Source organism: Piliocolobus tephrosceles, chromosome 14 (genome assembly GCF_002776525.5).
Source record: "Piliocolobus tephrosceles isolate RC106 chromosome 14, ASM277652v3, whole genome shotgun sequence".
Classification (NCBI taxonomy): domain Eukaryota; kingdom Metazoa; phylum Chordata; class Mammalia; order Primates; family Cercopithecidae; genus Piliocolobus; species Piliocolobus tephrosceles.
Genome location: NC_045447.1, coordinates 61,246,136 through 61,271,669, shown reverse-complemented (window position 1 = coordinate 61,271,669; position 25,534 = coordinate 61,246,136). Strand labels below are relative to the sequence as shown.

At 38.5% G+C, this 25,534-nt stretch overlaps 1 protein-coding gene across 1 annotated transcript in view; it reads left to right on the top strand.

The window, feature by feature from the left end:
* ADAMTSL1 (ADAMTS like 1) overlaps positions 1-25,534 on the top strand; it is a 437,416-nt gene that overhangs the window by 216,639 nt on the left and 195,243 nt on the right. The window contains exons 12-13 of the mRNA XM_023190023.3: positions 574-721; positions 3,476-3,560. Of these exons, the coding sequence (XP_023045791.2) occupies positions 574-721; positions 3,476-3,560 (233 nt within the window). The remainder of the gene's footprint in view (positions 1-573; positions 722-3,475; positions 3,561-25,534) is intronic.

The window sequence follows — 25,534 nt, the reverse complement described above, 5'->3', positions numbered from 1 at the left end:
ACCAGACATGGGGAACCATTAGAAGTGCAATCTACATTGGGCATTTGGTCATTCAATCTGTTCTTTTAAATATTATTTTTGCCTTTCAGTGTAATCAATTGGATTGACAATGCAGCAATATAATTTAGCTATAATCGCAGTTTAATTTTTTTAATATCCATGTGGAGGTATTTTCCCATATTTTTGGAAGTAGCAGTCATTAGCAAAGTAACTAAATAAAATACAGTGTTGGTAATCAAAATTAAGCACACTCTACAGTCTCTATTCTCCTTTCTTCTTTTTGGTGCTTGGTTTGAGACTTTGCACACAGTGAGTACTTAAACATTGCTGACCGATTAATCCAAAGCTATGGAATTGAAAGTGATTTAATTTTCAGCGAGCTCCACCTCAAATAGCCAAATAGAACAAAGATCCCTTGACTGGTAAGAAATGGTGTAAGTTTACCAGGAGTCCTCGTGTGGAAAAAAAAAAAAAAAGAAAAGAAAACTTAGATTAAAAGTTTTAGGTGCAAAGTGAAGAAAAGTAAACAAAGCTTTGCCTACGAGTCTCCTCTCTCTTGCAATCTCTTTCCAGTGCACGGTGACATGTGGCCAGGGCCTCAGATACCGTGTGGTCCTCTGCATCGACCATCGAGGAATGCACACAGGAGGCTGCAGCCCAAAAACAAAGCCCCACATAAAAGAGGAATGCATCATACCCACTCCCTGCTATAAACCCAAAGGTAATTTGACAGGTGCTCTATTACCAGCCTGTTAATTGTTGTGTGTAGTCAGATGTGTTTTAAACTCCTTAGAATATTTTTAAGTATCCCAAGTATTCTTAGTAACAATTCTTTATAACTTCACTAAAGGAATTTGATTCTTTTAAAGAATCTTTCAAATGATTTTTATTGCAAAATTTCATTAACCACTACATGTAGAAATATATTTATATAATTATCTCCCAAGTCATAAAGTTGTTTGAGGACTATTGCTGAAGAATGCAGATGTATCTGCTTAAAGAGAGACCAGATATCCTAGAAATATATGTTTGATTTACTATCCGCATTTCTTGCCTTTAGAAACAAGGGAGTGAACCCAAGTATGTCTGTTTTGCTAAGGTTGAAGTACATTGGGAAGTCTCATACTTCAAACTGATGAAACAGAAAACTATCGCTTTTTATATTGAAAATTAAAACATTAATATGAGACTGAATTCTAGAACCATAATTTAAAATATATCAGAATTTAATAGATATTGCAGGAATTAATAAAAAAGAAATTTTAGGGAAGTGTAGAACGAAGCATTTAGTGAGCCAGACTTCTTATAATTATACTGAGTGTCTCAGATTAGCAAGAATACGAATTTGATTTCTGTACAAGTATTGTTACTTGTCTGTGCCAATGGAATAGAAAAATTCAAAGTCACAAACCATTCAGAAGTAAATAACTCTTTAAATCTCCTTTAATTTTTAATATTGAATATGGCTCCCATTTCTTTATTTCTTTAAGCCATTAAATTTCTCTGAAAATCAGTCACAGTGTAGCTCTTTATTATACTATAGGTAGTCCTAATTGCAACTGAACGGCATCATAAAATCTAAATTAATGATATAAAAGGAAACCAAAAAACCCCAGAAATCCTGATTTATTTTAATAAATGCACCTCTCTCAAAGCCTTGGTTTCCTCCTCTGTAAAATGGGTATAATAATAGTATCTAAATCAGAGATTATGTGAAGGTTAAATGAGATGTACCATAAACAAGGTGGTTAACCTAGTGCCTGGAATATAGTAACTTCCACATACAGTAAGTTACTTTTAACTCCTGACTATCATCAGCGCCCTCAACTGTGGGAGAAAGTTGCCACAGGTGTGTCTGACAGGATTTAGTTTAAAAGAACAATAAAGTATTGCAAGCTTACTATTAGTGCCAAACTGAATGCTTCCTTAGTGAAAGACAGAGAGCTAACTTACGCCATCAGAGACAGCTTCATTGATTATGAGTCTTTTTTTTTTTTTTAAGATGGAGTCTCGCTCTGTCGCCCAGGCTGGAGTGCAGTGGTGTGATCTCAGCTCACTGCAACCTCCACCTCCCAGGTTCAAGCAATTCTCCTGCCTCAGCCTCCGGAGTAGCTGGGACTACAGGTGTATGATGCCGTGCCTGGCTAATATTTTGTATTTTTTTTAGTAGAGATGGGGTTTCTTACCATGTTGCCCAGGTTGGTCTTGAACTCCTGAGCTCAAGCAATCCACCCGTCTCGGCCTCCCAAAGTGCTAGGATTACAGGCTTGAGCCACCGTGTCCGGCCAACTGAGTCATTTACTGGGATAGTTGTGGTAGTTGTAAAATGATGTATGTATAGGTACTGTGTTGCTGTGTTTAAAATGTGAGCAAATCCTTTTGGCTTTGGCAGTTTTACATTTCTCACTTGCTTTGTTTTTTGACTATAAACAATTGCTGTGCATAGAGAACAAGAAGTGATGCCCCTAACTTAAAATAGTCAATTATTTATTAGCTTTATCTTCACCAAGCCACTTCACAGAAAGAAAAGCAGTTTGCAGTTAACTATCAAGAATGAAATCTGGATTTTCACAACTAAGGAGTGAGCCTGGCTCTCTAAACATCATTAAAATACCAAATAATTCTATGGTGCATATATGTATAGACATATTTCTTTCATCCTTGCAATTATATGTTATAAAATGGTGATAGAGCGTCATTGGCTCATACTATAAAGGCAAATATCCCCATAAATGACCCTAATAAATATGCTAGAATGGGAATCTTGGCAGTTACTTCTGTAGGAGCAGTTATAACCTCCCTCTTCATTTTTCTCCTCCACAATTTTTTCCCAGGAAGTAACTAGAAGCTTATTTTGAATTGTTTGGCCAGAGCTAGATAAATAGGCGAAATAAGTCAAATTATGTGTTATGAGCCCTCATTTGCACATATTCCAGTTGTCAGTGAGCCTTGGGGTAGTATTGAATGAGTCAGATATCTAAACCAATGTTTTGTGAATTTCAGAGTGACAGAATTTGTTTTTGGCAATGTGACATAGATCACGCTTAGCTAAAAGGCAGAAAAAAAAAGTTAGAATTTATGAGAGTATCGCAATATAATTGATTGTACTTTGTTTTCCAAGGTACATGCTGCTCTACCTTTTCAAGAGGAACTGGTGAAAAGATACTTTGATGATTCTTTACATGCATATTAAGCTAGTGCTCCTACACTTACAACTTTCATAATAAAAGGATTTTCCTTTGCTATTAATCATAATAAAGAGGAAACTTGTACACAAACTAGTAGTATTAAACATTTTAAAATTCGATTTTATTTTTCTAGATATAACCATCATCAGAGGCAGCAATTTACCTAAAAACTTATTATTTGTGTTTGTCAACATAGTAACTTCTTGGTGAGGAGAATAAGGAATTTTCCTAAAATCCCAGATTGGTTCTAACCTCTTCTCTTGTATGTGCACTCACTGAATTCTCAGAGAAACTTCCAGTTGAGGCCAAGTTGCCATGGTTCAAACAAGCTCAAGAACTAGAAGAAGGAGCTGCTGTGTCAGAGGAGCCCTCGTAAGTTTTAAAAGCACAAATTGTTCTACATTTGAAACTGATTTGTTTAAAGAAAGCAGTGTATCACTGGTTGTAGCTTTCATGGGTTCTGAACTAAGTGTAATCATCTCACCAAAGGTGAAAGGAGGCTTTTTGGCTCGCAATTAAAGATTGATTGGTTTCAAAAAGTGTTTATCAAAACTGATGATTGCATTGTAAATACTTCTGTTTTGCCTAAAGTTAGTAAATGAAGGTGTAGTGCTTACCCTCTTCTCCAAAATCGGACCTCCTCTCTTGGCAAGGGGCCAAAGGTGAGAATGGGCCAGGCTGCAGCTGATGATATAACATAGATTTGATGGGAAAGTCTGAGCTGCTTTTCACACTCTCCCAGTTTTACAATACAGTCGCTCACAAAAATTAAAGAGCAAGTAAAGTATACCTGAGGGGCAAAGGAAGTTCATTAACTTTTCTTTTCCCTTTCTTCCTGGGATTGGTATTAGGGGTGGACCTAGTTCTTTGCCCCACTTGATTATGTCCCATGTGTGCTCAATTTTATCAAGGCCATGGAATCTGTAAAATCGTGAGGCCCAGATTTGCCAGATGCTTCAGAAGAGGAAACAAAGAGAGACAAAAGTAGATTAAGTGGTCGATTGATTGGCTGATGAGTTTATGTATTGATTTCATTAGAAAACACTGATAGGCATAGCTACTACATCACTTTTACAAATGAGGAGATACAATTGAACAATTTCATTGATGACCCAAGAAATTTCTCAGGTTGAAAAATTTTCTAGATTAATTTATTTAGTGTAAGTTCTAAGCTCTGTGCTATTCACTGGCACTTGAGATATGTCACCTACCCTCCAAGAGTTAATAGTACAGCATGTAGGATACAAAATGATTCCAAATTTTACTGGAGATATAAATTAACATTGCAACCTATTCAAATGCAATTTAGAATTTTCTCAGATTCATTCTGTTTGAATCTACATCTGATGTGGTTTGCCAGAACACAGTTGTGTACCTCAGTGCACAAGAAATCCAAAATACAGATTTGTACAATAACCAAAGGTGATTTCTAAAGAAATGGTATTCTGTCATTTCATTTCACACATAAAAAAGGTACACACATTAGAAAACACTTTTTTTCCTTATTTTTTTATTTTTGAGATAGGGCCTCACTCTGTCACCCAGGCAGGGGTGCAGTGGCACAGTCATAACTCACTGCAGCTTCAACCTGCCAGGCTCAATGAATTCTCCCACTTCAGTCTACTGAGTAGCTGGGACTACAGGCGCAGGCCACCACACCGGGCTAAGTTTAATTTTTTTTGTAGACACTGGGTTTCTCCATGTTTCCCAGGCTGGTCTCAAACTCCTGACCTCAAGCAGTCCACCTGCCTGAGCCTCCCAAAGTACTGGGATTGCAGGCGTGAGCCACCGCGCCTGGCCCAGGAAACACATATTTTACTTAAAAGGATAATTAAGCAAACATAAATTATTTCTGTACTGTAAAGTTACTACAGCAAACTTTTTGACTTCTTTGAGAAAAAACAACTAACCATTGCAGAACTTTGGAGGAAAGGAAGTGATTAAAGATCACGATGTAACCTTGAAATGAATATATGAAGGCTTACAATTTTTTACTTCTCCTCTACCAGTACCTGATTTGACAGGCCTTCTTGTTGCTGAGGAGTAAATAAGCAGTTCTTTTTAGGGGGGCATTAATAACTTCTTAATCCAGTAAGGTCCTATGTAAGACACAGAAAGATGCTATATAATTAGAACTGGTGACTCCTTTTATATCCTATTGGGTTAAATCTATTTGAAACCAGGTATGTATTATTTTACCTAAATAAACTCTTTTCCCCTTGTACACTGTATTTTGTCACTTGGACTAAAGTGTAATCCTATGTATAATCTTGCATTCTGGCTGATGGTAAATAATAATACAAAATTATTTAGAAACATCTTACATCGGTAAACATCTTACCATTATTAGATACCTTTCAGATGAAAGCTATCAGTGGAGTTTAATGCATCCACAGAAGCATTACATAGGCCATTGTCAACCATGTTTTGTAATGAAAGTTTTCTACTAAAGGTCTGATTAAGATGCATTACGTTTAACTTTAATCTTAATAAAATCTCTAAAGTAGTTCAACATAGCTTTAGCCATTGAAAGTATAGCCATATATTAAACTTTTAAGATCTACTCTTAGTGTAATGAAATTGCCATTTTGGCATGATTAATCTGAATTGGAGTAGATTGTAATTGGAGTGCTGGTGCAGGGTAAAGGAAATGTATACTATTGTGCTCAGAATAATAATTACATTTATACCAAAATAAAATAAATGACAGCTGTAGAATAATGTAATGAAAGGTATATGGTTTCCACATTTTAATACACTTTTATGTGTTGAGTGCACTGCACCCTAAGAAAGATCGTGTCACATTTTTTTAATCTATATTGATTTTGAATTTAAAAAACATAATGTTGCATGGCCTTAATTCTATCTTTTCTTAAACCACATAGACTGGCTTCTAAATGTATGTAACAACCTATAATTACTCTCTGAAGCATAATGAAAAAAATGATCAACTGTCAGCAAGTCATTCCTTCCCCCCACCAAAGAGACTCACACTGCTTAAATTAAATGGTAATGTTTAGAAGCTGTGACTGTCACTTCTGAACTGCTACAGCGAGGCAAGAACAGTGGTCCACAACTATTATCTCTTGCTTTGGCTCCAGCTAACATTGGAGAGTTCTGTAGTAAAGCAGTAATTATCATTTATTTCCCCATATGGAAAGTGAAAATATTATCACCAACCTATCTCATTACATAATACAGAAAAATCACCAGATTAATGTCTTCAGTATATGAAGATACCTTTGTTCAATGTTAGATACTTTTAGTAACCCCAAAATGTAAGGAAAAGATTGGTTAGCACTCAGGTCAAACATATGTTGGGAAGTAACTGCTTTAAGATGTTTAGAAGAAAACAATGATAAAAGACTAAAAACTGAATTGCCAAGAAATAACATTTTATAGACCAGAAGAATGTACCAACAACCAACATTGTGGTTGCACTGAACACCATGCACAAGATACAAATCCAGATATCAGTTTCATAGAACCACTGAAATAAATATGGAGATTGGTTCACATGGTGGTAATATATAGATAGATTCATCATATAAAGTTGAATCTTCAACTCAGAAATACTTCTACGTGTTTATTTTTTTCCCTCAACAACAGATTGGTTTGTTATGACACATTTGATTCATGTGGTGGAAACGTTGTGATGAATATATTTTCTTTTCTTTTTTTTTTTGGAAATGTAGTCTCACTCTTGCCGCCCAGGCTGAAATGCAATGGCGTGATCTCAGCTCACTGCAATCTCCACCTCCTGGGTTCAAGCTATTCTCATGCCTCAGCCTCCTGCGTAGCTGGGATTACAGGTGCCTGCCACCATGCCCAGCTAATTTTTGCATTTTTAGTATAGACAGGGTTTCACCGTGTTGGCCAGACTGGTTTTGAACTCCTGACCTCAGGTGATCCACCCTCCTCGGCCTCCCAAAGTGCTGGGATTACAGGCATGAGCCACCACGCCCAGCTGAATATATTTTCTAGGTGTGTACAACATGAGGAATTTAAGACCAGCCTGGGCAACATAACAAGACGTCATCTCTACCAAAAATCAAAACACTTAGCCAGGTATGGTGGTGTGTGCCTATATTCGCAGCTACTCAGGAGTGTGAGGCTGAAGTGTTGCTTGAGCCTGGGAGGTGGAGGCTGCAGTGAGCTGAGATCATGCCACCAAACTCCAGCCTGGGCAACAGTGCATCTAAAATACACACACACACACACACACGTATATATGTGTGTGTGTGTGTGTGTGTGTGTGTGTGTGTGTGTGAGAGAGAGAGAGAGAGACCGTGACTAAGAATGCCTAATCTCCTGGGAATACAGCCCAGCGGGTCTCAGCCTCATTTTACCCAGTGCCTATTTGAGATGGAGTCGCCCTGGTTCAAATGCTTCTGACCGTTGAGGTAGACTTCTACAATTACTAAGACTCTGGGAGAGTCTGGGAGAGGGTAATAGCAGTGCCATGCTAGTAGTAGAAAAGGGGGGATGGGGAAAAGACTGATAAAATTATCTTCTGTTAAGGTTCAAACTATGTCATTTCGAATTTCCCTCCAGCTGTTGAGAGTGCTGTTAGATTTAGGATACATCATTTAAATGCCAGATTGAGCCCATCTGGTTGCTTTCATGGAACAATATGTAGGAATAGCTTTCTAGGTCTTTTTGGAAACTCAAAAGTGTACCTTTATTAGGTGGGGAATTGGAACTGCGAAGTGGTAGTACAATTACATTTGTTAATCAAGTGGAAGTTAAAAAAATTACTGACAGGTTTTCCATCTCTTATTTTTATACTGTAGTTTTAGTCTTGGTTGAGATATATGCATAAACATCACTATCGCCTGACATGCATCACCCAGGCAAGTACATAGTGTGACCCTTCCGACAGCTTAATTTCTTGAGGAAAAATGATACAATGATGATCCCTAGGACATTTAAAGAAATGTTGTTGGATAGGAAGTCATTCAGCTTACCTTAGAAAGCCTGTCTGAGTTGGAACCGAAGGAAATTGTTCATTTCCTTAACTCCTTCAGGCTACTAACAGGCCACCTAATGCCCTAGAAGGTGTAATTTGCTAAGGGACTCCTGTAAAAAAAAGAAAAAAAGAAAAAAAAAAAAAAGGTATAGTCTGGATGCTTTAGGTGCTCTTCCTGATCTCTAAAACAAGGCAACCCAGGTAGAGAAAGTGAGGACCAGTTGGCACTTAGGGAAGCCAAGTTCTTCCAGACATATTTCAGTTGCCAGTAGTTCTTCAATGGCTCAGAAGAACCAACGGGATATGCCAGTTGCTTTGGACACAGTGAGGCCAACATAACCATTTTATCCAGGCATTCTCTTGTTAAATAGCTGGCATTCACCAGGTGGACAGCCTTAATAATGCCATTTTTTCAAAGGTAAGATTGGGTAGTTCTTGTGCCGTGATCTTGCATTTTAAAAGATCTTGAGTTATCTTACCAGATTTTCAGTCAATGGCTTTGCATGGTTAGGAGACTATATTTGTGCTTCAACATAATAGTCAGGGCTTAAATGTATTGCCATAAATAACCTTGTTGTGAGCCATTACAAAAAAGAAGAAGAAGAGGAAGAAAAGTAAGTAAGCAGGAGGCAGCAGTAGTATCTGGATGCCAGATGGCATCAGCTTAGCAGTGGGGTTTATTGAATAAGAAGCAAAGGGAAATTCCTGTCATGCATCTATGTGAACAGAACCCACAAGGAATTAGATGCATATAGAAAAGCCAATAAGAGTCACCATGGTGATTCTGTAATCATTAAATGCCTTGTTTACCTTGTTGAAAATAGTATTTAAAGATATATTTAAGCATATGTTTTCATTAGTCCATATTTATACTCAATAAGTAGTCTAAGAATGTAGATGACTTAACTCAGTGGTTAAGAATGTGAATTAATATTTTTTAAGTGGCTAGAAATGTTAATTGTGTGACATGTGTTTTTATATCCCTCCTCAAAATGTAGTGAACCAAACATCATTGATGGGTCCATATAGTGTTACTATTAATATTCTAAATATGAGATACCTGAATTATATTCTCTTCATGAATCTCAGGCCACAGAAAAGTAATGAGGAATATCTTGTTTATGTATAGAAACAGGTGAGACGATTCATGATTCTTAAGAAATCTAAGATCAAGAAATTTAAACACTTCACAGATTATTCAATCAACAAAAAGAATGTTCAAGAAGCAAAGAGTTGAGCATTAGAATTATAAGATAAAAAAGCACTTAATTTTGAAAACTGGCATATGGTAGAGCTAAAGCCTCACACTGGCCAGACAGCATCAACCCTTCTAATAGTCTCGACCTCTCTCATTTCCAACACCTTCCTTTCTGGCCTCCTCCTATTATCTGCAGCAGCAAAGTGCTTAATATACTTTCTTGGGCTAATTCCGTATTCTAGATGACTTTAGAGAGCCACTAGACTTGCTAAATTGTTCACACCTCCTAATGATGGAAGCTAAACTCACCTGTAAATTGCTTGCCCTATGCCATTCTATGTACCAGGTGCAGGTATTGCAAAAATAACCCTAGTCTTTGCCCTCAAGAAACCTTTAGTGCATTCTTATCACAAGAGCAATAGGATTGTGACCAAAGTGTTGAGTACTGGTTGTCTATCCACAGACTGAAGAAATGAGCTAGCTGTCTATAAGAAATGCAATTTGATGTTTGGGTACCATAGCATGAGAAGGTTACTGATTTAAAAAGGAATTCAGGAGACTTATTTATGGAATTTCCAAATTCTCTACTAGCATATATTAGAATTTCATCTACCTCTAAGATAAAAAATCAAATAGTTAAGCTACTACATGGTAATGCATAAACATAAGAAATAAATGATAAAAGAATATAATATATACATTGAAAAGGTTTGAGGGGGATGTTGATGTGAACCGATGTTTGACAGATTATGATCAAACTGATGTGAATCTGGCTTTGATTCCAAAACTAGTACTTGGGGAAAGATATATGATCTTTTTACATAGCAAGTGATCAGATATTTTGTATCATTATGTGTACCTCAGATATTCCTACCTATATGTTAAAAACAGGCTATAGAAGTCACAGATAATTTCCTAAAGTTGATTTTTATCAGATGTATTAAGCTGCCAACTGTGTGAACTGGTGAGGGGTGAGTCTCAGTATTTGTATGCCCTGACAAAGATACAATCCTGCTGGAATCAGAGTAAAAAACAAGTTGATTTTTTTATCATACCTCCATGCAGGACAGCTCTGCACGGTGACTAAAAGTGTGGGCCCCAGAGACACAGAGCTTGTGTGTGAATCTTGACCTTGGGAGTCATTTAACCCCATATGCCTCCATTTATCACCTGTGAAGTGAGGATGATAATAATCTCTACCTCATAGGGTTCTTCTGAGGTTTAAGTTAATGTGTGTAAAGTACCTGGTATGCAGGAAGTGCTACGTATATAAAGTGCTGTTATGATTAGGCCTTTTCTAGCATCATTCATTTTCCTAGAGAATCTTTAAGGGAGTTAAGATGTCTAATAACCACTTATTACAAATAGAGAAATTGAGGCAGCTGTTATCTCTGCCTCATACATCTTGTATCTAATGGCATTTGAGAGAGAACAACAATATTTAACACAAAACTCAGCTAGTGGGTTCCCAGCTCACACCACCTTACTACCTTTCTTCGTCTACACTCCTGAGGATCTTTGAAGACTCACTTATAAGCACTATACTTTTGAGTTAGCCCAGAGTTTAAGAGACAAATCTTGATTTAAATAAAAAGAGATTTATGAGGAATTACAAAAATGAGTGAGAAAAGTTCAGAAGCTGCCTGGGTGAAAAAGCAAGCTCTCTCTACTCTCAGTTAAATATACTCGTTCTCCATACACAGAGACAGCAGAATCAATAATAAACTCAAGATCAGATAGAGCCATTTTTATGTAGTCATTAGAAAAGCCTTGATTGCAAACCAAGAAGTTCTAAATTTATCAGCCCCTCCCTCTGTCACCACAGTTGCTCATTCTGTAGCTACTTTCAGAAAGCTAAATCTGAACTGTTGCTTAGCAGAGCCCTAGAGAGTGACAAAGACAAATTAATGGGATCCTTGTGTGCCAAAATAAAGTATGCACCCTGTCACCACCAATATATGTTAAGTCCATTAAGGTCATTTTTAATGAACTGAACTTTTCAATGGAAAGCTTTGCCAAACGTGTTGAATTAAGGGAAAGAAACCTTCACAAAATTACAAGATAAACTAATTTCGTTCCATGTAAAGAAGAAATGGTACATGAAAAGTATTGGTTTCCAATATTTTAAATCTTTATCAAAGCCAGGGAAAATGATAGGCATTTAAACTACATTCCAATATTAAGCTGAGAACTACAAATGCAGTGATAGCATTGTAAGCTGTGATGGCATCTGAGTCCCTGGGATGTGGCCTTTTAAGCAGACTATTTTCAAGGAAAAGCAAAGCAAATTTTCAAATCTCGTTCTGTTCATTTAGGTCAGAAAAGCAAAGAGAAAGAAAGATGATCTGAAATAAGTGTCATATCCTCACTTTTCATTTCTGAAAAGAATAATTTGGCTTTATTTGTATCTGCTATGTGTAGTGAGTAGTCTTTCCTCCTTTTTTCCCAAAATTGTATGGATGTTGGGTTTTAAAAAGTAGATAAAAAAGACAAAAGCTCTACCTTGGGTTTCTCTAACCTAGGAACAGTTCCAAAGTGCTCCAGCGCTTCACTGTTGAGTAGCTGATGGTATGATAAGGCAGTGTTTGACCAGAGTCCTATAAAAATTATTGAAGTCAGCATCTGTCTCAAAGCTGCCCCTTAATATTTTATTCTTCTAAATGACATTTTATTGATATTTCACTGAAGTGTGATAGACACAGAATTTCAACTTACCTCAAGCTACATAACTACCTAACAACCCATCAAGATGAAATTCAGCAGGCATATACTGCCCAAGTATGGCTATAAGAAATATAAATGAATAAGCCCACAATAGCTGCTTAGTTTGGGTATAGTAACTCTAAGCTTTTCCTGCTGTAGGAGTTTCTTATGGTTTCTATAGCCATATGAAACTCCTACAGTAGGAAGAGGTTTGTATTTCCTCATGTGAAATGCCTAGAACAGAAAAGTATGACTTAGTTTCTTAGAGTCTTTTGGCTGTTGCTTCTTTATCTAGCTTGGTTTCAGTCTTTGGCCCTACGAATAGGCACAGTACCAAGTCAATCATAACATTAACTCTTATCCTTCTGTTTATCAATCCATTTATTTCTTTGAAAAATTATTTATTGAGCTCCTATTATGTGAAGTTCTACCTTCATAGAGATTTGGTCAAGTGAGGGGGACAATTATTACATAAAGATTTGCATTGTGATTATCAAAGACTGGTAGCTATTCTAAGAAAATGGAAAGATGCTCAAAGAGGTTAATAGGGGACCTATTAGGCCTGAGGGTCAGTGCAGTAGTCTGTTCTCACATTGCTATAAAGAACTATCTGAGACTTGCCAATTTATAAGTAAAAGAGGTTTCATTGACTCACAGTTCCACAGGCTGTGCAGGAAGCATAGCTAGGGAGGTCTCAGGAAACTTACAATCATAGTAGAAGGAGAACGGGAAGCAGGCACATCTTACATGGCTGGACAAGGAGGAAGAGGGCAAAGGAGGAAGTGCTACACAATTTTAAACAACCAGGTCTCATGAGAACTCACTCACCATCATGAGAACAGCAACGGGGAAGTCTCTCCCCATGATGCAATCACCTCCCCTCCTCCAACACTGAGGATTATAATTTGACAGGAGATTTGGGCAAGGACACAAATCTAAACCATATTACCCTGCCCCTGGCCCCTCCCAAATCTCATGCCCTTCTCATGTTGCAAAATACAACCATCCCTTCTCAACAGTCTCCCAATTCTTAACTCACTTCAGCGTTAACTCAAAAGTTCATAGTCCAAATTCTCATCTGAGACAAGGCAAGTCCGTTCTTCCTATGAGCCTGTAAAATAAAAACCAAGTTAGTTACTTCCAAGATACAATGGAGGTACAGGCATTAGGTAAATATACCCATTCCAAAAGGGAGAAATCAGCCAAAACAAAGGGGCTGCAGACCCCATGCAAGTTGGAAACCCAGCAGGGCAGTCATTAAGTCTTAAAGCTCCAAAATGATCTCCTGTGGCTCCATGTCTCACATCCAGGCTGATGCAAGGGGTGGGCTCCAAAGGCCTTGGGCATCTCCACCCCTATGAAGTTGAGTGCCTGCAGCTTTTCTAGGTTCATGGTGCAAGCTGTCAGTGGATCTATGATTCTGGGGTCTGGAGGATGATGGCCCTCTTCTCACAGCTCCACTGGGCAGTGCCCCAGTTGAGATTCCGTGTGGGGCCTTCAATCCCACATTTCCCCTCCATGCTGTTCTAGTAGAGGTTCTCCATGAGGTCTCTGTTCCTGCGACAGACTTCTGCCTTGACTCCCAAGCATTTCCATACATCCTCTGAAATCTAGGTAGAGGCTTCCAAGCTTAAACTCCTGCCCTCTGTGTACCCACAGGTTTAACACTATGTGGAAGCCTCCAAGGCTCATGGCTTACACCTTCTGGAGCAGATGCCCGAGACATATCTGGCACTCTTTAAGCCATGGCTGAAGCTGGAGCAGCTGGGACACAGGGAGCAGTGTCCCAAGGTTTTGCAGGGCAGTGGAGCCCTGGGTCTGGCCCATAAAACCATTCTTCCCTCTTAGGCCTCCAGGCCTGTGATAGGAGGGACTGCCACAGCTCTGAAATGCCTTTGAGGCATTTTCCCCATTGTCTTGGTTATTAACATTTGGGAAGGGCTGCTGTGAAGGTCTCTGAAATGCCTTCAAGGCATTTTCCCCATTGTGTTGGCTATTAAGATTTGGCTCCTTTTTACTTATGTCAATTTCTACAGCTGGCTTGAATTCCTCTCCAGAAAATGGGTTTTTCTTTTCTACCACATAGGCTGCAAATTTTCTAAACTTTTATGGTCTGCTTCCCTTTTAAATATAAGTTCCAGTTTCAGGTTATCTCTTTGCTCATGCATGTGATTATATGCTGTTAGAAGCATCCAGGTCACATCTGAAACACTTTGCTGCTTAGAAATTTCTTCCACCAGATACCCTAAATTATCACTATGAAGTTCAAGGTTCAAGGTTCCACAGTGCCTGAGGTGCCTGAAACCACCTCAGCCTGGAGTTCATTGTCCATATCACTAGCATTTTGATCAAGTCTAGGAAATTCCAAAGTTTCCCTGATCTTCCTGCCTTCTCAAACTCTTCCAACCCCTGCCAGTTACCTAGTTCCAAAGTCATTTCCACATTTTCAGGTATCTTTATAGCAATGCCTCACTTCTTGATACCTATTTTCTGTATTAGTCCATTCTCACATTGCTATAAAGGACTACCAGTGACTGGGTAATATTTCTTTAAAAAGAGGTTTAATTGATTCAGAGTTCCACAGGTGGTACAGGAAGCATGGCTGGGGAGGCCGCAGGAAATTTACAATCATGATGGAAAATGAAGGGGAAGCAGGCACATCTTACATGGCGAGAGGAGGAGGAAGAGGGCAAACGTAGAGGTGATACACACTTTTAAACAACCAGATCTCTTGAGAGCTCACTATCACGAGAACAGCAAGGGGAAAATCCACTCCCATGTTCCAGTCAACTCCCACCAGGTCCCTCCTCCTATACTGGGGATTACAATTTGACAGGAGATTTGGACAGGGACAGAAATCCAAATCATATCAGCCAGCAAAGCCCTCTTTGAGAAGGGACATATATACTGAGACCTGAAAGATGAGTGGGAGTTATTCCAAGCAAAGAGAAGGGAGGAGAGTGATCCAGGGTGCAACTCACACATGCCAAAATCTTGAATCAGGAAAGCATTGACCACATTGAGGGAAGTAAAAGAAGATTAGTGTGGCTGGAGAGAGTAGTAGCTGGAGGAAAATCGTGGAAGATGAAGTTGGAAAATGGCATAAGATAACCTTGGGAGACAGTTTGTCTTTTTTACCTGGGGGCAGTAGGAGACAATTAAAAGCTTTACATTTTAAGATTCTCCTAGCTACATCATTAATAATAGGTCAGTAAGGAGTAACAGAGGAAGAAAATAGACCAGTGGCTATTATGGTAATCCAGCAGAAAGACAGTATTAGCTTTAGTGATCATGGTATGCATGGCAGCCCATGGCAGGACAGTGAGGTGATGAAGAGCACCAACTGTGGAGCCAGCCTGCCAGGGTTCAAGTCCTGACAATACCATTTACTCAGCAGTGTGGCCTTAGAAATCATTGTGTTCCAATATTATCATCTAGAAATTGAGATGAAAGTAGTACTATTAAAATATAATTTTTGAAAGGATACAATCATAAGTCTCATAAAAATATAAAATAATCACATGTCAAAAATGTTATTATTATTATTATTTTTTGAGATGGAGTCTCGCTTTGTCGCCAGGCTGGAGTGCAGTGGTATAATCTCAGCTCGCTGCAACCTCCACCTCCTGGGTTCAAGTAATTCTCCTGCCTCGGCCTCCCAAGTGGCTGAGATTACAGGTGTGTGCCACCACACCCAGCTAATTTTTGTATTTTTTTTTTAGTACAGATGGGGTTTCACCATGTTGGCCGGGATGATCTCGATCTCTTGACCTTGCGATCTGCCTACTTCGGCCTCCCAAAGTGCTGGGATTACAGGCGTGAGCCTCCATGCCCAGCTAAAAATTTTATTTAACTCACAAATTATTGAGGAAGCCAGTGTGATGCTAAAACTAGTTCAAATGAGAATTTGATTTAAAGTTTATATTTTCTACCAGACAAAACCACTTGCAATGCCATGAACAGAAAAATGCATATATTATTATGGACAAGAAACATCTGTATCATCACCAGACCTCTACAGGGAAACTTCTATCTCTATGGAGTTGCAAAACAGACTAACTAGCCAAAGACCGTCAAAGGCTCATAATTCCATAGAACAAGACCACCCCTGGAAATTTGCTAGAAAATGCCAGCATTTCATTGAAAAGACAACCAGTAATCTCTTTTGCCTATTTCAAAATGTTTCCAACAGTACCCATCTCCCAACAATGTCATAATGCATTGTATATGTAAAATGCATAAGGCATGTAAGTGTAATGTTAGCTTATCATTGCTATATTAAGGTGGTGGTAATGGAAATGGAGAAAAGTAAATGAGTTTATATTTATTTTCAAGGGAGAATTTATAGAATTTGGCAATCAGTGGGAAGTGAGATGTGAAAGAAATTGAGGAGTCAAGAATAACTCCTGATTTTTTACTTGAGCAATTGGGTAGCCAGTAAAATCCTTGGCTGTGCTGGAGAAGACTGGAAGAGGATTGGGTTACTGAAGGGGGAAATCAGGAGTTCCATTTGGGACATTCTAAGTTGGAGATTGGAGCTGCCTTTGAAACTTAAAAACAAAAATGTCAAGAAGGAAAAAATAGCAATGCGCAATAGTTAAGAGCACAAAACCTTACTAGTTGTGTAACTTATGCTTCAGTTTCCTCATCTGTCTATTAAATGGGAATAATAATAGTTTTATCTCATAATGTTCTTGTTCAGATTTAACAACTTTTGTTTATAAAGCACTTAGAATAGTGCCTGTCACATAAGAAACATTAAATAAGTTTTTGATAAATACATTAATTAAATTAATGTTTACTTTTTTCAAAGAAGAAAGTTCTAGAATAGAGATTAAATACTTAGAAGCTTCACGTACACTGATGGTATTTGAAACTAGGAATCATTGATGAACACATTGGAAGATAGCACAAAACCAAGTCCTGAGGCACTGCAATATTTTAATTTTTTTTTCTTTTTCCTTTTTTTTTTTTTTTTAGACAGAGTCTTGCTCTGTCTCCTAGGCTGGAGTGCAGTCGCATGATCCTGGCTCACTGCAACCTCCGCCTCCTGGGTTCCAGTGATTCTCCTGCCTCAGTCTCCCAAGTAGCTGGGCTTGCAGGTGCACGTCACCATACCTTTCTAATGTTTTGTATTTTTAGTAGAGATGGGGTTTCACCATGTTGGCCAGGCTGGTCTTGAACTCCCAACCTCAAGTGATCCACCTGCCTCGGCCTCCCAAAGTACTGGAATTACAAACATAAGCCACCATGCCTGGCCTGTGCCACTGCACTCAGCCAATATTTTGAATTTGAGAATAAAAGGGCCTAGAAAAGAAGACTGAGGGAAGTAACCGGAGAAGAAAACCAAGAGAGTTTGGTGTCATGTAATTCAAGAGGAGACAGTATTTCAAGAAGTGCTTGAAAGCAATGGTCAATTATGTTGAATGCCATTGGAAATGAGACAAAATGAGGATTAGATTTGTTAAGAATAGCAGACAGTATGAGACCTGTGTTCTTAGAACTTGATACCTGTCTTCCTCCTGGCCTTTTTCTTACTGTTAAAGAAAAGCAACCTCCTGATGGTCAGCAGGACCCTCCTTTAGTAAGACTCCTTCTAATGTCTGATCTAGAACCATATCCGAGAAAAGAGAAGGCAGAACTTCAAGATGACTTCAACAAAGTACTCAAACATACAAGATCTCAGGCTTTGAAAGAGCCAGTAGTCTCTGGATGAATTGGAACTTTCAGAAAACTCATCCCCTGAAATATTTTCCTCTAGTATAAAGTCTCTTTGAAAGGAAAATGTGCTCTTTAATGCAGTCAGCACTTTTTTTTTTTTTAACCCAACTTCCAGCACTGAGCATTTTCTGCAAGAAAGACATTCAGGCATTCTTGCAGAGAGGCCAGCCGCCTCTCAACCCAAAAGAGCATCATTATCATGAGAAAAAGTCTGTTTGTTACTTGGAAAATGCCTCTAAATATAGCTTTTCCATGTGTTTTGCTGGGTTTTTTCCTTTTATTTTTATTTATTTATTTTTTTTGAGAGCGAGACTGGGTCTTTCTTCATAGCCCAGGCTAGAGTGCCATGGCACAATCAAAGCTCACTGTAACCTTGAACTCCTGGGTTCAAGAGATCCTCCCACCTTAGCTTCCCAGTCGCTGGGACTCCAGGTGTGTGCTACCACACTCAACTAACTTATTATTATTATTATTATTAGTAGTAGTAGTAGTAGTAGTAGTAGTAGATATGGGGTCTTGCTTATTGCCCTGGCTGGACTCAAACTCTTGGCCTCAGATGATCCTCCTGCCTTGGCCTCTGAAAGTGCTGGGATTACAAGTGTGAGCCACAGTGCCTGGCCACTTTAGTATGATTTTAAATTAAGTTCTTCCCTGAAATTATTACTGGTTAGCAACATTAGACAGGGACAGTCACTCAATTCTTTTCTTTTCAAGTAGTTGTATTGGTGGCTGCTTCAAAATTATTTGTTTTATTTTAATTTCCAGGATCATTCTGTTTTTGATTATTCTACTGGGGCACCTTACAGTGCTGAAGATGCCTCATAGCCTAGGCATGACACTTGAGGATTTGAGAAATCTATGAAAAGAAGTGGTGCTGTCAGATGTTGTGAGGAGTGATGTCCTAGAACCTTTGAAAAATTTTGCTTGGAGACCTCAATATGAGTTGCATAACTAGCATGAATTATTTGCAGTTCCAGAGAGTTGTAAACAACAGCAGTTGAGAAATATTTTCATAATTCCACATTCAGATCAAATATCCTTGAGTAAAGTTCTTTCCTAATAAGTAGATTCTCATTTCTGTGGATGGATTTAAGCATGGTTCTAAGTAAATGTAGTGGGATATTTGGATAAGTATTTTCTCAAAACTTTAATGCTCCAGCTATATTTTAAGATTGCCTTAATATTGTAGATTTTACAAGTAATTTTAAAATTACTAAAGTGATTCAATTGAAGAGTTTCCCTTCCATTACAGCATTCGAAATGGTGTTTGTTTATTTATCTTAGAGGGTTTATTTAAATCTTTCCTTTTGACATCACTAAGAGGGAAGTAGAGGCCAGGCACAGTGGCTCACGCCTGTAATCCCAGCACTTTGGGAGTCCAAGGCGGGCAGATCACGAGGTCAGGAGATGGAGACCATCCTGGCTAACACGGTGAAACCCCGTCTCTACTAAAAATACAAAAAAATTAGCAGGTCATGGTGATGGGCGCCTGTCGTCCCAGCTACTTGGGAGGCTGAGGCGGGAGAATGGCGTGAACCCGGGAGGCGGAGCTTGCAGTGAGCTGAGATCAGGCCACTGCACTCCAGCCTGGGCGACAGAGCGAGACTCCGTCTCAAAAAAAAAAAAAAAAAGGAAGTGGATAAGAGTAGAAATACAAAGAAGGTGTTTCCTTTTCTCTCTTTCAAGCTTCTTTCTCATCCAGTAGCAATTATTTTCCCTATTTATCCAAAAGCCTCTTCAGATGCCAAAATGTGAAGCTTAGGTTTAGTTAACTGCACTTTATCCTAAGGCTTTTACTCCATTAATGTCTCAAGGATTGCCCAGCATCAGGAGAAGGATCAACTTTTCAAAGTTTAAAAAATATATATAAGTATGAAGATTGGGTTAAAAATATGATGAGGCAATATGGAATTACATATTTTACCAATAAAGTATGTAAATTTTTTGGTCCTAAATAACATATTTATGGAAAAGACTTTTTGGTTAATTCAGAGTAGAAGTATTTATGAAATATTTTCTTTTTCCAATACACTATTTTCCAGATCCCTCTGTGGTCACTTGTTAATGGTAAGATTTTTAAAAGGGAGAATCCATGATTCTCATGTAAATATAAAATGAACATCTGTCAAAGATTTTACCTACCTCATTAACCAATGAGGAAACCAGTAAGATGTTACAGCCAATTCAAAGGAAATGTAAAAGAACCCTGTTTATTTAGACAAATACGAATGCCCAAATGACTTTACAAATAGATGCAAAATAGGTCTAGCTACAGGGCAACAATCAACTGCATTCCACTAGACACAATCTGTATTTCTCTGGGCAAAATCATTTGCACTATCAATTTTCTGCCACTTACAGGGTGGTAAAATATAATTGCTCAAAGTCAATGAAAGGCTAAGACAACCTAGAAAGAATGCACTTAACAGAGATATCCAGTAATCAGTAATCTTTGGGGTTCTTTTTTTTTTTTTTTTTTTTTTTTTTTTGAGACAGAGTCTCACTCTGTCACCCAGGCTGGAGTACAGTGGCAAGATCTCAGCTCACTGCAACCTCCATCTCCGGGGTTCAAGCGATTCTCCTGCCTCAGCCTCATGAATAGCTGGGATCACAGGCTCATACCACCACACCCAGCCAATTTCTGTATTTTTAGTAGAGAAAGGGTTTCTCCAGGTTGGTCTTGAACTCCTGACTTCAGGTGATCCTCCCACCTCAGCCTCCCAAAGTGCTGAGATTATAGGCATGAGCCACTGTGCCCGATTTTAAACTCTAATTTTTCTCTCATGTTATTCAGTTTATTCCCTTCTCTTTTTTCACCCTACTGTCATGCCACCACTCACATACACAAACATACACCAAATGAAACAGGTAAAGAGAAATCCACAATGCCTATTGGCTCATAGCTTGAAATGTAATAAGATTGAAAAGCTGTACCTACATTGAGTATTTTTAATGAGACTTCCTGCATGTTTCAATTTGCATTTTTAAAGTAGGCCATGAAACTAGTGATGGCATCAAAATAAGACACCTATAAAGCTGTTTTTATTTTTAATCATACCAATGATTTTTAAAACAAACATATATGAGAAAGGAAGAGAGAGGAAAGTAATAGGATAAAAGGAAAAGTTAATTTTCACATTGTATTAGTCCATTTTCACATTGTATTAGTCTATTTTCACATTGCTGAAAAGACATGTCTGAGACTGGGCAATTTACAAAAGAAAGAGGTTTAATTGGACTTACAGTTCCATATGGCTGGGGAGGCCTCACAATCATGGTGGAAGGCAAGTAGGAGCAAGTCACATCTTACATGGATGGTAGCAGGCGAAAAAGAGAGCTTGTGCAGAGAAACCCCCGCTTTTTAAACCAATAGATCTCGTGAGACCTGTTCACTATGACGAGAACAGCACGGGAAGGACCTGCCCCCATGATTCGGTCATTGCTCATCAGGTCCCTCCCACAACACATGAAAATTATGGGAGCTCAAGATGAGATTTGGGTGGGGACACAGAACCAAACCATATCAGATATGTTAGTTACAGACCATGTAGACATACACGTAGAGGCTAGTGCTAGCTAGTATCTGTGGTGACACGAGACTAAGTAACGAAGAGTAAGTTGTTTTTGTTTAACAGTATATTAATAAAGTGATTATTTTTATTATTTCAGTGCATGCTTCTAACTCTATAATAGTCACTAATAAACTTTTAAACCACTTCGGGATTTTACAAGTGAATTTTATTGTCACTGTTTTCTATTTCATAAAAGAGACTGGTAATTACTCTAGTTAAAGACTACATTTTTTGTTAATGAAAGGAACAATTAAGCTTGCAAATAGGCCGGCCAGAAGCATACATCATTCATTTGCCAGGTGTGGTTTGTTGTTGTTGTTGTTGTTTTAATTTCCTGAAAGGAAAGACTAAATACAGAATTCATGTCAGTTACTTCTGAAGTTTTCACCCATCTTCTAAAGAAGTCATTTGTGAAACCATTCTTCATTCATCCAACAGTAGTGGTGCTAACAAAAAGAATTTTTTTTTTTTTTTTGAGTCAGAGTCTCACTCTGTCACCTATGCTGGAGTGTGGTGGCGCGATCTTGGCTCACTGCAACCTCTGCCTCCCGGGCCCAAGCAATTCTCCTGCCTCAGCCTTCCGAGTAGCTAGGATTACAGGCGCCTGCCACCATGCCCGGCTAATTTTTGTATTTTTGTAGAGACAGGGTTTCACCATATAGGCCAGGCTGGTCTCGAACTCCTGACCTCAGGTGATCTGCCTGCCTCGGCCTCCCAAAGTGCTGGAATTAAGGCGTGAGTGCCCAGCCAACAAAAAGAATTTTTAAACTTCCCAAATTTTAACCTTTTTATTGTCCATTTTTACAGGAAAGTGATTAACATAGTGATTTAAAAACAAAAATTTTCCCTCTATTTTAAAGGTCCCTCTTTAAAGCTTCTAGCTCAGCAAGTGCTGTTCAAGATGAGACTTCTAAACATTAGAATTAAACCTCCTAACTCGCTTGCCTGCCCTCTCACTGACCTCGCTTCCTCCCACTTGTGGCCAGAAAACTCAAAATAGTAAATACGGAGTTGGGAGATCTGGGGACTTGGGGAAAAGCCTCCTATGAAAAACAGTTATTGTTCATTTGGCCATTTGCACTCTCAGATATTTTTCTTTTGAAACATAATCTCCTGCCTTCAGTAAGAGAGATTATATTATATCATACACTGTATGCACTAGAGAAATTAAGATGACTGCCAAAGGACAGCACCACTTAAAAACCAAATTGTTTTTAATTGGTGTGAACTTGATGAAGACCTAAGGATAGTGGATTGGGAGATAAGCCAGTGAGGCTGTTTCACATTTGATAAAACTCTCATTTGGGAGACATAAAACAGACGTTTATTGTTTTTGCTATTAACCCTAAATGTCTAGATAGTAAAAAATTACACACATGTGCATGCGCACATATATATGTATATGTGTGTGTGTATATATATATATGTGTGTGCATGTGTATATATGCTTTAATTGAAGCATGATGCCTTAAAATGAGTTTCAACCATTGCAACAAGTTCATGGGGCTTCAGTAGAATGGCCTTTCTGTTTTATGTGCTTTCGGTGTATCTTTTAGTTCTGGAATGACATCAAATACGAAGTCATTCATATTATAGACAAGCAGAGCTAAGGGTCTAGTTTGTGCATCATTTATATTCTAGATCTTATCTGGGGGTTCACTTAAAAAACACCAATCAAGTTGGCTACTTGTCATATTCCATAAGCTTATATATGTGAAAAGAGATGGAAACTAAGACCTCAAATAAGTTTGAGGATTATCTATGGATCTCAATGTGTTTGTATCTCTACCAAATGTTTTTTCCTATAGCAGGGGTTGGAAAGCTATAGTCCACAGGCCAAATCAAGACCCTTCCATCACCATCCCATCACCTCCTTTTTAAAACTAAAGTTTTATTGGAACACAGCCACACTAATTTGTTTACATATTTCATTCCACAATGGCAGAGTTGAGTAGTTGCAACAGAGTTCACACAGTGTGCAAAATCTAAAATATTTTCAATCTGGCCCTTTATAGAAAAAGCTTGCCAGCCCTTGCCTTGTTATAATGGTTCCTAAAGAGGGCTCTTTATAAGCAACAGAACCATAGTTCTTATTGCATAGAAAAAGCTGATAGGGTGCAGTTCTTCTTGAGATCTTGCCATCTTTCTGATTCGAAAACAAAATTTGGTACCACACTATTAAAGAAGTGTTATTCATCACACCGTTGTCAAAGTTGGCAGGCTAATCATTTGCTTTTGTGTCTTTCTTACACACAAAATAGTTTAGCATGCATTTTCCTTTGTGTCTGCACCTGTGTGGCAAAATTCGGTGCTTGTGTATCTGTTATGATTCTTGTCACAGGAGCCAGGCAGGTGGATGTGGATGTGTAATAGAAGGGTTAAAACGATTTTGCTGGCAGCTTTTGGTTTTATGTTCCTAAAAAGCTCCTGCCGGGGGCATTATTTAAAGCAAGAAGACTTTTTAATATTTTAGGATACCATTTTTTTCCAAGTTCTCTAGATGCAAAAAGTGGAACAAAGAAGTCAAAAAGGTGAGAGGGAGGTGAAATTGTGATGAGATTTTCTTGGGATAATTCTGGGTGGCCAGTCTACCCTCATTCACGTTCCTGACAAGGCTATATGGGGGCCTTTGTTCTCTCCTAGTGGATGACTCTTCAAAGGTAACTGGGGTCGGGCTTTTCTCAAAGGGTCTCTTGCCATGCCTCAGAGCACTGAGTGCTGTTTTGGGGGAAGTCTTACCTTCTGAGCAGACCACCCCTGTTCCACATGAAGCCCAGGCTCAGGTCCAGGCCACATGTTTGTTGTGTTCCTTCCAGTTTGAAAACTTGGATCGGTTTGCTGTTAGAATTTCAATTTCCCTGAACCAGATATGAGCCATTTGCACTTGCTAGCATCTAATGCTATAACCTTCTTATCAGATCTTTCATTGTCTGCCAAAGTCAAGGTTAAGGAGCCAGGTTTGCATGCCTCCTCAGCATAACTCCCTGTGAGAAAGCAATAGGATCATGGAAAAAATGAAAAATAAAAAATCATCCCAAAGTTTTTGTCTGAATTATACTAACTTTTTGAAACTATTAGTGGTTCCTTCTAGGCTTTTTTTTTCTTAGGTCCCTCTCAAGGTCATTATAGTTATGGTCATGGTTGATTAATGAAGGTGGGAGGACATATTTGGAGATTTGGGTATTTTTCTACGTTCTAGAGAAAAACTCAGAAGTTCTTACTAATGTAGCTTGTTTTAGGGGACTGGGTGTGAGGATGTTGAGCACACTTGTCTGAATGCAAAACCTCTCATTTACAGTGGTATGCCTGTGGATTTACATTTGTAGCACAGCTTTTCTCTATGATATAAAAAGAATTGGAGCTCAGGCTAATTCAAAGAATGTGTGAGGAACAAGACTTTGCACCATTCTTGGAAACTTACACACAAAAATACCTTCTTATACATATAAATAAATCTCGGGAAGCATATTGAACAAAGAAAGTTACAGAATATGAGACCCAGACTATTAAAAAAAAAAAAAAAAAAAAAAAACTTCCTTAAATATCTCCAAGGGCTTATTTTGTTATCAGTATCAGTCTGCTATAAGAATAGCCAGCCACTTGCAAGAGGCACAAGTGCTGGTGTCACAGGGCAAACCCCAAAACTGAGGTCCAGCCTTGGTGGGACCTCATGGGTTCTTGGCTTCATGCAGGAAGGAATTCAAGAGCTAGCTGACAGAGCAAAGTGAAAGCAAATTTATTAAAGTAAAGGAATAAAAGGGTGGCTACTCCATAGGCAGGGCAGCCCTGGGGGCTGCTGATTGGCTATTTTTATGGTTATTTCTTGATCATATGCTAAACTAGGGGTAGATTATTCGTGAGTTTTCCAGGAGAGGAATGGAGAATTCCTGGAATTGAGGATCCTCCCCTTTTCAGACCATATAGGGTAACTTCCAGACATTGCTATGGCATTTGTAAACTGCCGTGGCACTGGTGGGAGTGTCTTTTTAGTATGCTAATATATTATAATTAGTGTATAATGAGCAATGAGGACAACCAGAGGTTGCTTTCGTTGCCATCTTGGTTTGACAGGATCTGGCTGTCTTCTTTCCAGCATCCTATTTTATTAGTGGGGTCTTGTAAAACAAATTCCTATCTCACTGGAATTTAGAGCGAGGAGAAGAAACCACCAATTCCCTGCTTG